The sequence below is a fragment of the Equus caballus genome, chromosome 14, assembly GCF_041296265.1.
Source record: "Equus caballus isolate H_3958 breed thoroughbred chromosome 14, TB-T2T, whole genome shotgun sequence".
NCBI lineage: Eukaryota > Metazoa > Chordata > Mammalia > Perissodactyla > Equidae > Equus > Equus caballus.
In genome coordinates, this window is record NC_091697.1 from 66,561,017 (window position 1) to 66,575,850 (window position 14,834).

At 42.3% G+C, this 14,834-nt stretch overlaps 1 protein-coding gene across 20 annotated transcripts in view; it reads right to left on the bottom strand.

Annotated features, from left to right (window-relative positions):
- SNX24 (sorting nexin 24) overlaps nucleotides 1–14,834 on the bottom strand; it is a 141,450-nt gene that overhangs the window by 87,366 nt on the left and 39,250 nt on the right. For 5 of the 20 annotated variants that reach the window (XR_002799692.2, XM_070233172.1, XM_070233171.1 and 2 more), the window contains 2 exons: nucleotides 12,670–12,860; nucleotides 9,393–9,457 (listed from right to left, as the gene is read on the bottom strand). The exons of 7 other annotated variants lie outside the window; for them this stretch is intronic. Coding sequence is in view for 3 of the 13 variants with exons in the window: in XM_070233172.1 (XP_070089273.1) it covers nucleotides 9,393–9,457; nucleotides 12,670–12,727 (123 nt within the window). In the remaining 10 variants the exon portion in view is untranslated. Of the gene's footprint in view, nucleotides 1–9,392; nucleotides 9,458–12,669; nucleotides 12,861–14,834 lie in introns of those variants that run through there. 8 more of the 20 variants (XM_070233178.1, XM_070233175.1, XM_070233180.1 and 5 more) reach the window with 2 other exon arrangements.

Genomic DNA, 14,834 nt, shown 5'->3' on the forward strand with positions numbered 1-14,834 from the left:
AGCTAGGAGGTAGCACAGGGAATGCACCAGAAGGAATCAACTCCACAGAGGAGCCGGAAACAAAAAGCAGAGATCCAGGTCTCCTTGGAAACAAAGTCAGGAGCACATTTTCCTCATGCAATCAGAATGAGCAAGTCACATGTGTGGACACAGACTACTAATAAAGAAACAAAAACCAGATACAGTGGAAAGTGCTGTGGGTTTTGTCTTAATTCTGATATTAAGTAGCCACACTATCCTGGATAAATCATTTACTCTCACTTCTGGTTCCAGTCACTTTATTTATTTATTCAGTAAAAATGTATTGATTACTTCAATGTGTAAACAGGTGCTAGATGCTGGGAATACAGTGAACCACCAGTAGAATGCAGACTCTGATAAATGCTCCAGGAAAGGACAGACTGCTGAGAAAGCCTGAAAGAGGACAGCCCAGTCAGGTCTAAGCTGATGTGAAGGTGATGAAGAAACTGAGACTTGTTGCCTAAGGGGGAGTTGAGGGTGGAGGAGGACAAGGTCCAGGGGGAAGTTAGTTTAACAAAAGAAACAGATTCACTTGCGGCACTAAGATTGTGAGACTGGAGCTCAGTGAAGAGAAAGGATCAAGAATAGCCACTTAGGGAGCCATCCTGTGCCATAGTGGTTAACTTTGGTATGCTCCAGGTTCAAAGGTTCAGATTCCAGGCGCAGACATACACCACTCATCAGTTATGCTGTAGTGGCAACCCACATACAAAATAGAGGAAGACTGGCACAGATGCTAGCTCAGGGCAAATCTTCCTCAGCAAAAAAAAAAAAAAAAAGAAAAAGAAATAGCCACTTAGATAGGTAGGAGGCAGACCACACTGGGCCCTAACTTAAGCCATGCTAAGGATTGACTGGCCTTTACCAAATGACCACTGAGAAACCACTCAATGACTGTAAACAGGAGCTGATTTGGTCAGATGTGCAGAAAAATCTTTCTGACTGCAAAATAATGAATTCTAAAGAGTTTAGAGTAGATAGGAAAGAGTACAAAGTTATTCAAGTCTTCTCCAAAGTTTTGCTCTACATCAAAAATTATATGTTCCTTAGGTTTGCCTTTAAGCATTTTATAATTATACTATATCAATTTAAAAATGAACTCATGGGGCTGGCCCCGTGGCCGAGTGGTTAAGTTCGCGCGCTCCGCTGCAGGTGGCCCAGTGTTTCGTTGGTTCGAATCCTGGGCGCGGACATGGCACTGCTCATCAAACCACGCTGAGGCGGCGTCCCACATGCCACAACTAGGTGGACCCACAACGAAGAATATACAACTATGTACTGGGGAGCTTTGGGGAGAAAAAGGAAAAAAATTTTAAAAAAAAGAACTCAGTCATATAATAATGATAAAACTGGGCCTCTACAAGTTTAAAAAATGGGGCCAGCCCTGTGGCCGAGTGGTTAAGTTCACGCACTCCACTTCAGCAGCCCAGGGTTTTTGCTGGTTTGGATCCTGGGCATGGACCTAGCACCGCTCATCGGGCCATGCTGAGGAATGTCACTGGGACCTTTTAAGAACTCACTCCTCAAAGGCTGTTCTCCCTTCGTCATCTGTGCAAGATGGAAGATTAGTCTGTCTGCTCTGCTGGTGGAGATGACAGAGAACACCACCATAGGTCCGTGGGCACTGGCTGAGGAAGGGACAGAGAGGGGACTAGTGGCCCTCCACCTCCCCCACAATGTGTGGAGCCCCCTCTAGGGCAATGAAGGCAGTACAACTCAGCAGTATGCAGGTGTTCCCAGAGGAAACAAATCAAGAAAGAGTGGGGGTGGGGGAGTGGGGCAGGGGAGGAGACAGACAGGAGGTACTACGAGGGCTGGCCTAAGGGGAAGAGTACAGGGAGAAGGCATCCACAGGGCTCTATCAGTGCTGGACCAAGGGTGACGTCAGCAGCCCACTTAGGTGAAACGGAAAGGAGAACAAAGTAAATGGATACAGGAATACCAGAATCACCACTGAGGTAAGACCATTGAGAAAACAGAATTTCGAAAGACAAGTAGAACTTTTGGGGTTATCCTATACAGGATACTGCAGGGGAGAATTTTGAGGTCCCCAGATTAACCCTACGTGCTAAGTATCTGATGATAGGCATCCACATAGGATGGGCCATGATCTACAATCTCCAGGTTAGTGTTCATCAGGATGAGACAATACATTCTATTTATGACTAAGATTACATGTTACAATGATCAGCTTTGGGTTCCAGTCAAAATTATGTAATGATTAGGCTGGTGACATGAATCTGAAGTATAAGAAGGAAGTACCAACCAAGGGCCTGGTCTCTACCCAGCACATGACTGGGCGAGGTGACAAGAGCATGTAGGAGCGTATGTATCTGTAGCCTAGTCATGCACTGTGGGAGGAGCTTGAGGTCAGAGAAGGTACTTAAGCCAGTCTTAAGAAAGGGGATGAGTGGGGAAGAGACTGACAATATCCAAAGCACAGTTTTCTACTATCCACTAGCAGCATTCCCTCCCAGCTGCACCTCAATCTGATTAAAGGGAGAGATGGTCAGACACCACCCACTCTGTCTCCCTTCTCAACAAAGACACCCACTACCTAAATTCCTTCTTCCCCTCTCTCATTCATCAAGCCTGTCTGCCCTCAGACTGGGACTTGGATGAGCAGTGGGGATAGCCCTAATTTTAAACCCATCCCTATACTCTTACAACCTTGATCCTGAAGTGAAAAGAAAAAAAATTCAAAAGTAAAAGTGAAAACAAAAGAGAGTGGAGATGTGGTGGTCAGGGGAGCAGCCTGGGCTGTAGCCCAGGAGATTAGCCTAAAAGAGGGGAGGTCTCAAGACATATAGACACAAGGCAAAGAGTACCCCAAATCTTGAGCATCACAATAATAGGATTAAAGTCCTAACACAACTGTGTCCTACAGTGGATTTTTTTAATTAAGTTTCCCCGTTGTCAAAGTAAACCTTATCTCTCGTGATTTTCTTAACTCCCTAATCTTCTCTCTTTACAGCTGTTACTCCTAATAGTAAAGTGATGGTTCACTATTTATAGAATATACTGATATCTTTCTGCCTTGAACCCACAAGCTCTCAATCCACTCTGGCTTCAATGCTGCATTCCTCATTAGTGAAAAGCATGCACCAGAAAGAATTATTCCATTAGGTAGTTTGAAAAAGATAACCACACCAATGTACTGTAATCTTGACATTACTGCAGGGTCTGCCTCTCAAAATAAAGCCATTCTTCAGCAAGAATGTATTAAGTACTTTTGTAGGCCAGGCTCTGAGCTGGCGTACAGTAGGCCATAAAAGAGACACGGAACTCCGGGAAGAGATGAAGACGAACCAAGAGTAAGTACATGATTATGACTGAAATAGGAACTGGAAGGAAATGCAGATGGTGCCAAAGTCATCTTAACGGGGAAACCTGGCTTAGTCTGAGCAATGAAGGACCACCCTAGAGATTTAACACTGCACGCTACTCTTGATGACAGGCTAAGGCAACTGTCCTCACGGTACACACATGCCCCTGTTTACAGCTCTCTCTACTCTGATACCCACACCCTGGGCTTATCTTTGGAGATCAAAAACCTGGGTTCAAATTCCAGCTTTACCACTTACTGGCTGTGTCCCCCAACAGTAAGTTATTTAAACGCACTGGGCATCAGTTTATTCATCCGTTAAATGAAGATAATACTACTTTCTCTGTAAGGACTTAAATAAAATTAAATATTTACAAGGCAAATAGTATGGAGCCTAAAATACAGTTAGCACTCAACAAATAATAGGTAGTATTTTCACGACTTAAGTGTCCCTAAATTTTAGTCAATGACATGAAAATCATTTAAATCAGTATTTAATGACCCCTCACTCTAATATATCCGAATGCCTTTTTCTAGCTTTGGTAATGAAGAATCTAACCAGAGTGTGCTTGGAATAGGTGTCCTGTGTTACTATGGTAACTACCGTTACCTGTTATTTCTTTTCGAGTATTTAAAACAATTTCATATGTGAAACAAATGCCTTTTTATAATTCACTATTGTGAATAGGTAATACATCCATATGGTTTAAAAAAATGGGGAGGGATATGAACAGATAAAGAGTGAAAAGTCTCCCTCGAAACCCAGACCACGCTGTGACCATGTCACCCCCTGCACTCCCTCCTCGGGCCTCACTGTCCACAGACCCTCTCGGCCTGGCTATGTGCACATCTGATGTCAGTCTTATGTCCTTCCCTCCCACACAAACGGCAGCACATTATACACAGTTCTAGCTCCTGCTTTTTCACTTCACAGTGGACCTTGGCAATCTTCCCACATGAGGATATAAACACTGTCCTTTCCCTCCTTTTATTGCTACATAATATTCTATTGCACGGATACTGTTATAATAAAGGTCTTTTTGGCTACATCTCTTTCTGGACTGACACAAACTTTCTCAATTATAGTTTTGGAGGTAGATGTAGAGAAAATGTGTGGAAATATCATATTTTCATTTGCCTTAATTGTTCTTAGTCAAAAACTAACAGCAACTAATTATTTTTGGTATACTTTACATAAACAATCTACACAACCACTATGCTACAGTTTACAATAATAACTTCTCCCTTAAATTATTTTCAAACATCTGTTCTGTATTTTACACGTAGCAGGATCATGTTCCTCCGTGTTTATACGGGAAGAGCGCCGACTGCTACAGTATCCAATCAGTTACCCCGAGATGTCAGCTGTCAACCATGTCTCTTGCAGCGATTTCCCTCTCCTCTCTCCCTTCCCACTCTGGGTGAGCTGTCAAGTTTCTAGTTTCTGACGTGCATTTACATCACTCAATGACATCTGACAGCAGTGAAAGGCCACAGAAAACTGCTTATTGATCAGAGCAAAACTAGTTGACGGAACAGATGAGGTTGTATCACAGAAATGCAGCCACATTCAGGTGATGACATTTTGCTCCCCGTACACAAGAGCTTAATGGAATACAACTTCATTATATCATGCCACTTGTGCTTACAGCACCAAATCCAGCTCCTGACTGTTTTGTCTATGTGGTGATGAGGACAATCTATTTGTGCTGGTATCAATGTATTGCTAACCTGATTTGCTCATGAACACTTGCAATCTGTCCTGACAAATATACCAAGAGACACTGAAATCTCAATCTTACGAAAATATAATTGTGCTGTCCTTTAAAAAAGAAAAGTAGAATTACCACTTAGCGAGCCATAACTGCTCAGTTTAAAACTTTTATACCAGTGTGTTGAGAAGTTTAAGTGGGCATTTCTTGGATTCTTGTGACATTGTCAGGAAAACAAACAAAAATTAGTAACTCGAGATACACTCAAAATTTACTTACAAATGGGAGAATTTAGTCATTTCTAAGAACTAAAATAAAAGATTAAGGTTCTCTGCATACAAATTGTTCCTTTCAGTTTCAAAGATAACAACTTTAACCGCTTCCCATTCCCACTGCCCATGCAGATAGATAACTGTAAAGTTATAACTCAGTGTGTGTCTGGAGCAGGAATCACTAAGCCAGACTCCTAATATTTTGCCACATAACTCCTCAAACATAAGAAAAGGAAAAGGCAGCAAAAGGCAGCAAATGAAACAGAATTACCAGCTCTCCAGGACTCCTCAGTGAAAAAAAAGCTAAAACTTTACCATGAGGGTTGTCTGGCTTTTATCTTCTCCCTTTAAATCCTCCCTTGAGACGGGAGTATTCTCCCAAATTATGCATTCTCATACCACCTTCGCAACCTGGCCACATGTGCATCCTATTTGGACTTATTTTTCTTTAAACAGCCTTTTTACTTCAATAAAGAAAACTTTAAGGCAAGTATGAAAAGAAATGCTCACTTTTAAATTATGTTTCTTGCTGAAGGTTCTGAGCCTGCTGCTCTCTCTTAGAAAGAGAGATTAGCAAAGTAAAGCCAAGTTAAAACTTTTGGAGAATTTCTTAGGGGAGTGAGGGAAATGGCACAGGATTAAAAGATAAGTGAGAAGGAATAACTTTCTCCCTTGTGAATCAACATGATTTAAGGGGTAAGCACCACTGAAATCATGTGCTTTGGCACTGGTGGCCTGTGTCCAAACCCAGGGAATGCAGGCACAGTACACTGTGCACAGAACACATGGTACACTGACGGAGCTGGCTGCCACGGTTCAAATCCTGTCCCTCCCACTTACTGTGTGGCCCCCACCAAGTTATTTAACCTCTGTGTGCCTCACTTGCCTCTCGTCTGTAAAAGGAGATATTAACAGCATGTGACCTCAAAGAATTGCTCTGAGGAGTAAATGAGATTATGTGTGTAAAGTGTTTAGCAAAGTATCCAACACCCAGAAATGTCTAATAAATGTTGAGTTATTATTATTCATTTCTTCCCATCTGCTTATGGAGAGCTTCAGTTAAAAAAAAATAAAAAGGATAGAGGACAGAAGAAACTCAAGGCAGGGGGTACATGAAGAAAAGAAAGAAATGGAGAGAAACGGAAAGAAAAACCCACGGGTTAACAAGGGAAAAAATGAAGTCTGAGCAAGAATAGGGTTTTCAGACCCACTTCAGCAGCCTCCTTGCTGGGAAAGCTGTCCTTCCACATCTCAGCCCAGTTCTGTTTCCTTTTTGTTTTTTCAGGCAAAGACCACGGCTCTCCTCTGGGCTCTAATAACAGCTTGTTCAAGCTCGGTGATCTACTTTACGTGTGGGCCTCCCCCTCAGACCTGAGGCTTCTTGAAGACAGAGGCTAGGTCTCCCCTGGGTGTCCTCAGGGCCCAGCACAGTGCCCCACCCAGCACGCACCGGGTGCAGTTGCTCAGTGAACACACCCTGACCACTCTCCCTAAGGAAGGCCATGCCAGCACCGGCCAGGCCTCCCGGGGGAGGTTTACGCACATCCGAACACGGGATTTTCTGGCGAAGCTTCCGACTTTTTATTTATAGCCCCAGCGTGCATAATGAAAAAAAGTAACAGAAAAGCACAAAAGTGGTAAGTGTACTTCAAACACATTAGATTTTTCAAGAAATACTATAAGTTTTGCCATTTTACAAATCACACCATACAAAATGCTTCAGCTTCATTTTTTTAGATTTTGAGATCACTAGAATAAAATTTCTTTTTCAACCACCCTGACCAAAATGTATGCCTGAGGGCCCTTGTAAAATCAGTGCTTCTGAACCACAGGCCACATGTTATTTTCCAAATACTTTTTCTTTTATAGGTTTTCTATTTGGGCCTAACTGGAAGCAAAAAGTTAGTTCAAATCAGACCCACTCTGCTGTATTCACAATTAATAAGGCACATGACAGTGGTTAAATTTGTAATCTTGTAAGGTGCGTGACGGCAGACAATAAGCACGGCAGCGCGGAGGAACCCAGAGCGAGCCAGGTGCAGGGTGGGAAGTGGAGAGAGTAACCACGCACTCCCGCTGTCCCCAGACAGCCCAGGTTTACTGCTGTTATCCCAGCGCAATGATCAATACCACCACCTTTTTCTTTAAAAGTATGTCAGTATGGATGATAAGTTAGGTAGCCACTCTAAGAATGCAGAGGAACAGTCCACTCCATGCAGGTTCTGCAGTCTTAGAGCTCTTTGTATACACCTACCATGTTTGTGGTTCATTGTTTCATATATATGTGTTTTGATAGACATAGCCTCGACCTCACTCTTAGCCGTTATTCTAATTCTCTCTCCAGTGCCTAATTGAGTCCTTGCCACAGAGTAGGTACTTAATTGTGGTTGAATGATTAATCCTGAGACATTCACAACTCAATGGACTAGACTATAACTGATGGGACTGAGTTTAACAAGGAAGATAGTGAGTGGTCAGGTAAAATTCATTTAAATTTGAATTCTTAAGTAATGTCCTTGAATCTGAAAGCCAAAATTACACAGGTAATGTTACAGACAGGAGTAATATCTGAGTTGGAAAGTGAGAAGGACCTGAAACTTGTGTTCAGAAAATGTGGGCAGATCTCCAAACGGGCGTTCCCAGGAGCAAGCTGCGACGCTTCCTCATGAAGGCCTTTGGAGGCAGTTAACCAGGAGTACCTGTATTTACCAAACCTCCTGGATGAGTGGCTGAGATGGCCCCCCCCAATCAACACAGTGAAGGTCAAGACTCACAGGCTTCTCATGGGTGGTGGGAGCTCTCACGTGCAGTCAGAACGAACCCCACTGTCAGGAACCAACCTTCCCACACAACTCTTCCCACCTCCCAGTCTCCCACTTCCCTCCACTCTCCACCCCTTGCTGATAACCTCAGGATGAAATCAGGATCCTTACCTACCACCCCAAAAAACAGCTTCAAATCAAATATGCCTACTTTACGCTTTCACATCCACATAGCCGGAATGTGGGTTATAAATACACAGTATGTTCTAACATATACTTCCACTGAGGACATTAAGATCTTGGAAGAACTTTTCCGAACTGAAATATCTATGTTCTCACACACTTACTTAAACGACTCCTGGGAGCTAACACCTACATCAGACCCCTAGAAGCCGACTGTGGCAGCTCTTGACTGGGTAGATGCCCAACGGCCGCTCTGAGCACGCCCGGAACACCAGGCTGTCTTCTTCCACATAAGCACACTCAAAGTCAAAAGAAAAACGAATTTTGAGTTTATTATCAATGAATAACATGTGGCTTTCTTAGCTGTGTTCCCTTGGTCACAGAGTTCATTTTTCTTTCTTTTTTTTAAAGATTGGCCTTGAGCTAATATCTGCTGCCAATCTTCCTCTTTTCTTTTTTTTCCTCCCCAAAGCACCCCCAGTACATAGTTGTTTATTCTAGTTGTAGGTCTTTCTAGTTTTGTTACATGGGATGCCGCCTCAGCATGGCTTGACGAGCGGTGCTAGGTCTGCACCCAGGACCCGACCTGGTGAAACCCTGGGCCGCCTAAGTGAAGCGCGTGAACCAACCACTCGGCCACGGGGCCAGACCCCACAAAGTTCATATTAAACAGCACGTTGAATGGGACAAAACACATGAAGCCAAATTATCTGATCACTATGCAAATTACTAACAATTTAAGAGTCTATAAAATAAAGACAAAAGTGTAACTATAAGACAATTTTGTAAAACCTAGTATATAATTTTAGATTTGAGGAAAAGGCATTTAGACACTTAATGAACTTAAAATAATTAAATAAATAATATGTATATATATTTTTTACAAAACTGGACATTCCATTGGGTGACTGCTCTACTTCAACAACTGACTCCCAAGCTTCTCTTGCTCTAATTTTTGAAACTATGCTAAACTGAACACATGTAACCCAAGAATTTATAAGGGCTGCAAAAACCAAATATAACGTCTGCTGTCCCTACTGTGCCATTTAATTCTAGGACCAACCGGACACAACGTTCATAAGTCTACGTTTTTAATTTTAATAGGTATTATACTTACATAACTTTTAACGTAGTTAGTGGACAATGTTGCATACCTAGGAGAAGAAGAGAACCAGAACATACCTGTGTAGTAAATGGGGTATTTTAATTAGAAACAATCGTCCACCAAATGCAATGACATCATAAATGTAGCAAAGTAGGAGATTATCAATAGTATAAAAATTTAGAAACATACTCTTCCCAAAGAGATTCACAAGTAATTATGTTTTAAATTATAAGAGCATAGGGCAGGTACCTTCAGTAAACCAAAATTTAAGGATAATTAAGAAATAAAACTTGGAGTCAGCCCCATGGCCAAGTGGTTAAGTTCAGCACGCTCCACTTCAGCAGCCTGGGTTCAGTTCCCGGGTGTGGACCTACACCACTTGTCGGTGGCCATGCTGTGGCAGTGACCCACACACAAAATAGAGGAAGACTGGCACAGATGCTAGATCAGGGAAAATATTCCTCAGCAAAAAAAAAGAAACCAAAACTCAACATTAAATATATGGCCAAAAACTTTCCAAGTTTTAAAACTCCATTCAACATGGCCTATCTTTCATCCAACACAGATGGCCTGAACACTGTGTAGGTGCCCAGTACACAGGAGATAACTAGAAGCATAAAGCATGATCTGCGGGTCAGAGTTGACAGACCTGTGGAGGGACAGACTTGTTCACTGATGACCATCACACAGGGCTAAAGGTGGTATGAAAGAGACATAAACAGGGTACATTAAACGTGCAGAGGAGAGTGCAACCAACTCTATCTGGAATAGTTAGGTAAGGATTCACAGAGGAGCAAGTTTCTGAGCTGGGTACTGGATTCTCTGTGTACAGGGTAGACATGGACCCAGAGAGGTGGAGGACACTCCAGGACTAGGGAACAATAAGTACAAAGATAGACATCCAGAATTGGTCTGATCCACCTGTGCAACGTTAACAAACTGCTATGAGGTGAAACTTGGCTGAATCTTGGGGGAGGGGAGATGGGGGGCCAGTTGAGAGAAGCTTGGAGAGGCAGCCTGGGACAGGATTGGGAAGGGGCTTGTCTCAACCATACCTACAAGTCTGACCTTCAGCCTGCAGATAGCCAAGAGGCAGCAGAAATATTCAGAAAGGCAAATTTAAAAGAGGCGTGGAAGGACACAGAAGGGAGAACCTTCTATAGAAGAGAGGTGGCGTAGCCACTGCGAGTACACAGGGAACGTGGAGGGGACTGGGAGCAGGGACCAGACACCACGGATATTTCTGTAAATAGCTGAGTGCCCAGATGAGGGAGAGACGATGAGTATCCTGAGATTTTATGTTGGGAACCTGGGTAGATGGTGATGTCTGGACTCAAAGATACAGAGGGCAAAAAAATATCATTTGTTTTTGAAAGAGAGAAAGAAAGAATGGAGATAACGAAATCAGCATGGGACATCTTGAATTTAGGTACCTACAGGCTACCTAGATGCAGACACCCAGTAGGAAGCAAGACAGGGCAGACTAATTCCAGATGAGCCACCGTGGAGGAGAGACCTGAGATCAGGCACCAACTGGGCACTGTGTTTACCCCCAGAGGTCAAGGTCAGAGAGAATAGGAACAAGTGTGCAGGACACTCCAAGGGAGAGGACGGAGAGTCAAGATCCTGAAAGGGATACTTGTCAAGTCCAAGGAGCAATGACAGGAGACAAAGTCAAAAGAGTCAGAGGCGAGGTAAACCTTGAACGGGGGTAGGCGTACGGAACAAAGACAGCAGAGGAGCGAGAAGTTCTAGAACTTGGGCAGTAACAGGGCTGGGATGCCCAAATATCCGCTGCATGCCAGCCCCTCTGGGCCCGCCTGATCTTCTCCAGCTTCTAAGTGGCTAGTTTTCATTGTTGTAACTGCAATCTCTTCAAATAGCCTATTAATTCCTACATGAAGGAAATTGCATTTTATTTCTTTTCTACAGTCTCCTCAGCGTCACTCACAGTACAAGGCATAAATTAGGAAAAGAATAAATACTTGCTAAATGAAAAGAAAACAAACTACATTTCAAGAAATCCAAAACTTAGGTAGTATGGAAAAGTTCCTCATAATAAATACTAGCAATATTTAAATATCTAGATCATTTTCCCTCTCAAAAAGGACCAATACTTATAAGGGTAAAGGAATAAAATTATGGCTCTCAGGTCTTTGACAGGTGAGAGTTTATCTTTCTCCAGTTATGCTTTCTAATAATACATAATACCCATTTCCATATGGCCTTTCGGAACCGAAATTTGAACATACTTTCTCACACACAGACTTACATGTTCCCTGCTCCTAATTTTTTAAAAAGGTTTTATATTTTCACATCTTAAAAATTGCTTCTACTAAGTCCATTGGTTTCTGCACCAGTGAGTTAATCATTCTTAATAAGAAAAAGTACCCCCCACCCTGCCCCCGCCATCATGAGAATTATTCTCATAAGAGGATACACAGTCCTTGAAGACTAAGATCTCTTTGAATTACTTCATCATTCTGGGAAGCACCTAGCAATGAGTCAATGCTCATGTAAGTGTTGAAGGAACTTTATATTATTCAACAGAAGCATTTCTGATAGACTATATGTTAAAGAATTTTTTTTCTGGTGCAAACAGTAAATTTCCATTGACTTCATGATAGCTAAAGAAATAAGTTCACTGAAGCTACTGTTGCTACAGTCAGTGCCAACCCTCCACTCAGATCATCTGTCGCCAGAATCCTACCAACAGCAAGGGATTTACTACTCTAGCTCCAAAATCACCATGACTTCCAGCCAGGCAGATGTTGAAGACTACAGTGATGAAAGAGCAGAGGAGACTGGGCTCCTTCAGGTGGAGCAGAGATCTCAGGGTGGAGGCTGGCAGCAGGTGGTGAAAGTTAATCCAGCAGGAATGGAAAAGAGCAAAGATTTCAAATCAAGGGAAACACCATCGAGAAAAAGCAGCTCTCAGAAATAGCCAGGACATGGGGCCGGCCCGGTGGCGCAGCGGTTAAGTTCACATGTTCTGCCTCTCGGTGACCCGGGGTTTGCCGGTTCAGATCCCGGGTGTGGACATGGCACTGCTTGGCAAAAGCCATGCTGTGGTAGGCATCCCACGTATAAAGTAGAGGAAGATGGGCATGGATGTTAGCTCAGGGCCAGTCTTCCTCAGCAAAAAGAGGAGGATTGGCAGTAGTTAGCTCAGAGCTAATCTTCCTCAAAAAAAAAAAAAAAAGGCCAGGACACCCACCGCCCACCATGCATCCATACTGTAAGCCTCTAGCCACCATCCCATACCCACCAAAGGATAGGGAACACTTACAAGGTTCTTTGACACCAGTTCTTGGACTCAGATTTGGAAACTGCTCCATCAACCACATCTGGCCTGTCTCCTTGGTAGTAAGAAGCCCTGTAGACCAGTGGTTCTCAATCCTGGCTGCACATTAGTTACCTGAAGAACCGTTTGAAGTATCACTGTCCAGGCCTCCAACCAGACCAGTTAGATCAGAGTCTCTGGGTAGGAAACAGTATAAACAGACTTATCTACCCACCATCAAGATTTAACAGATGTTTACATTTTTCCATATTTACTTTGATTTCACTTTTGCTTTTAAGAAACGAAATGTCATTGGTTCAGCTAAACCCATATTTAACATTCGGAACAACACTTGTCTCCCTCTTCCCAGACCAGAGAACTGAAAAATCTGAGCTCTGCCCAGAAATACACAGCCAGAGCGCTGGTGGATCGGCTGCAGCCCGGACCCGCTGGCCCCGGGCGCATGGCTCACTGCAGTGTACCACAGCGCCTGCAAGGGCTGGGATTTTAATTACTGATTTAAAGAGTTAGAAATGGAAAGGAATTCTGAGTAAGCCCCACTGCATTTTAATTGCATATGTATTATGTCTTGCAGCCAATTTTCCCCTTGCCATTAGATAGAAGGAACATACCTCCGTTTTTATTATTAATATAAGAGAAAATAAGGTCGAAAGTAAGTTAACACTGACTCTGCAGGAGCGCATGTATGCCCTGAAGTTTCACACAGGTACTCTCAGCCACCACGAGCCTTCTCTAAGTCACTCTGCGTGAAAGGAACACCAATGTTCTTCTGAATGGGAAAATCACACGAGTATTTCAGACAACAGAACACAATGTTCACACACATACACACACAAACACACACAGAGCTTTCCGGAACATTTGTACAGTCTTGATTTACATTACTAAACTGAAGAAAGCATTCTATGACACTGCTGACCTTAATATCAAAGGTTTATAGATGAATACATGAGTATCTTGCTTTTTTCCGCCCAAAAGCAATAGAAGGCAAAAAGTCAAATATTTTCATTTTTTGAAGGGGTGAGCAGAAGAGTGAGCCCACAGAAAAAATCTCAGATATTTAAACAATTAAATTCTGCTAACATTATAGAAAACATGATCAGTGAAGTTTGTTTGTTACAGAAAAATCCAGAAATCTGAGGAGTAGCCTAATAAATATATAGTGTCTAAAAATACCTGTTAAAAAAATCTTCAGGTGGTAAATATATACATGCTGCACACACACAGATGTATTCACTGCATCTTTTTAGATTTTTAAAGATACTCTTGTATTGTCACAACTAAATATCTGGAGTGAAGAAATCTTACCCCTCCTCCCCCTAAAATGTTTCTAGCAATACAGTTCTATACCAGGAGAGTGACACACACAAGTGCAAAACGATCCACCCCTTCAATCTAATACATTAGGCTATGTGTTGTCTTCTGGTTCTTATGAATGCACTCAAAACAACTATGCTTACATGTATGTAAGAGCTCATATAAGGTAGTAAGACAGCAGGATGGGGGAAAGGTGTTATGTTTTCTGAAAACAGCCTAAGAAGATAATTTTTTGAAATAAAAAAAAGGAAGGGGTAAAAATATGCTTGCTTACTGTTGGGAGCTCTCTTTTTGAAAAAACTCTCTTAATGATACTTAATTTTGGAAATACACTTAATGACATCTTTGATTTCCATTTAATGTACACAGTGACACCTACTGGCATACTGATGAGGCAATGAAGACAAGATCCAAAAATTCACGCATGGGCAGAGGCCTCTGAAATGCATATGTTCATGCGTCTCATGTTAAATGACACTTTAATTAAGTAAAATATTCTAAAATGCTGTATTGACTTGATATTAGAAATCAGCTAGAAGAAAGGCCACATATGCCATGTTTCCATTTTAAGTTACTGAGCACCAGGAGACTGACACACATAGGGTTTCTGGAGGCTTTGCTTAAGCATTCAGTTCACATTTTCAAAAAGCCATAACCATTTATTTTTAGTGGTTGGAGTTAAACCTCAGACCTCACTAAAGTCAATATGTTTGGTTGAGGGCAGTCACATAACGTGATAATTTTTAAAAATCATATAAACCAAGAAAATAGTAGTTAGGAGGAGTGAGCTGCTTTATAAACAAGCTGTGTCCTATTATAAATAAGTTGTGTCC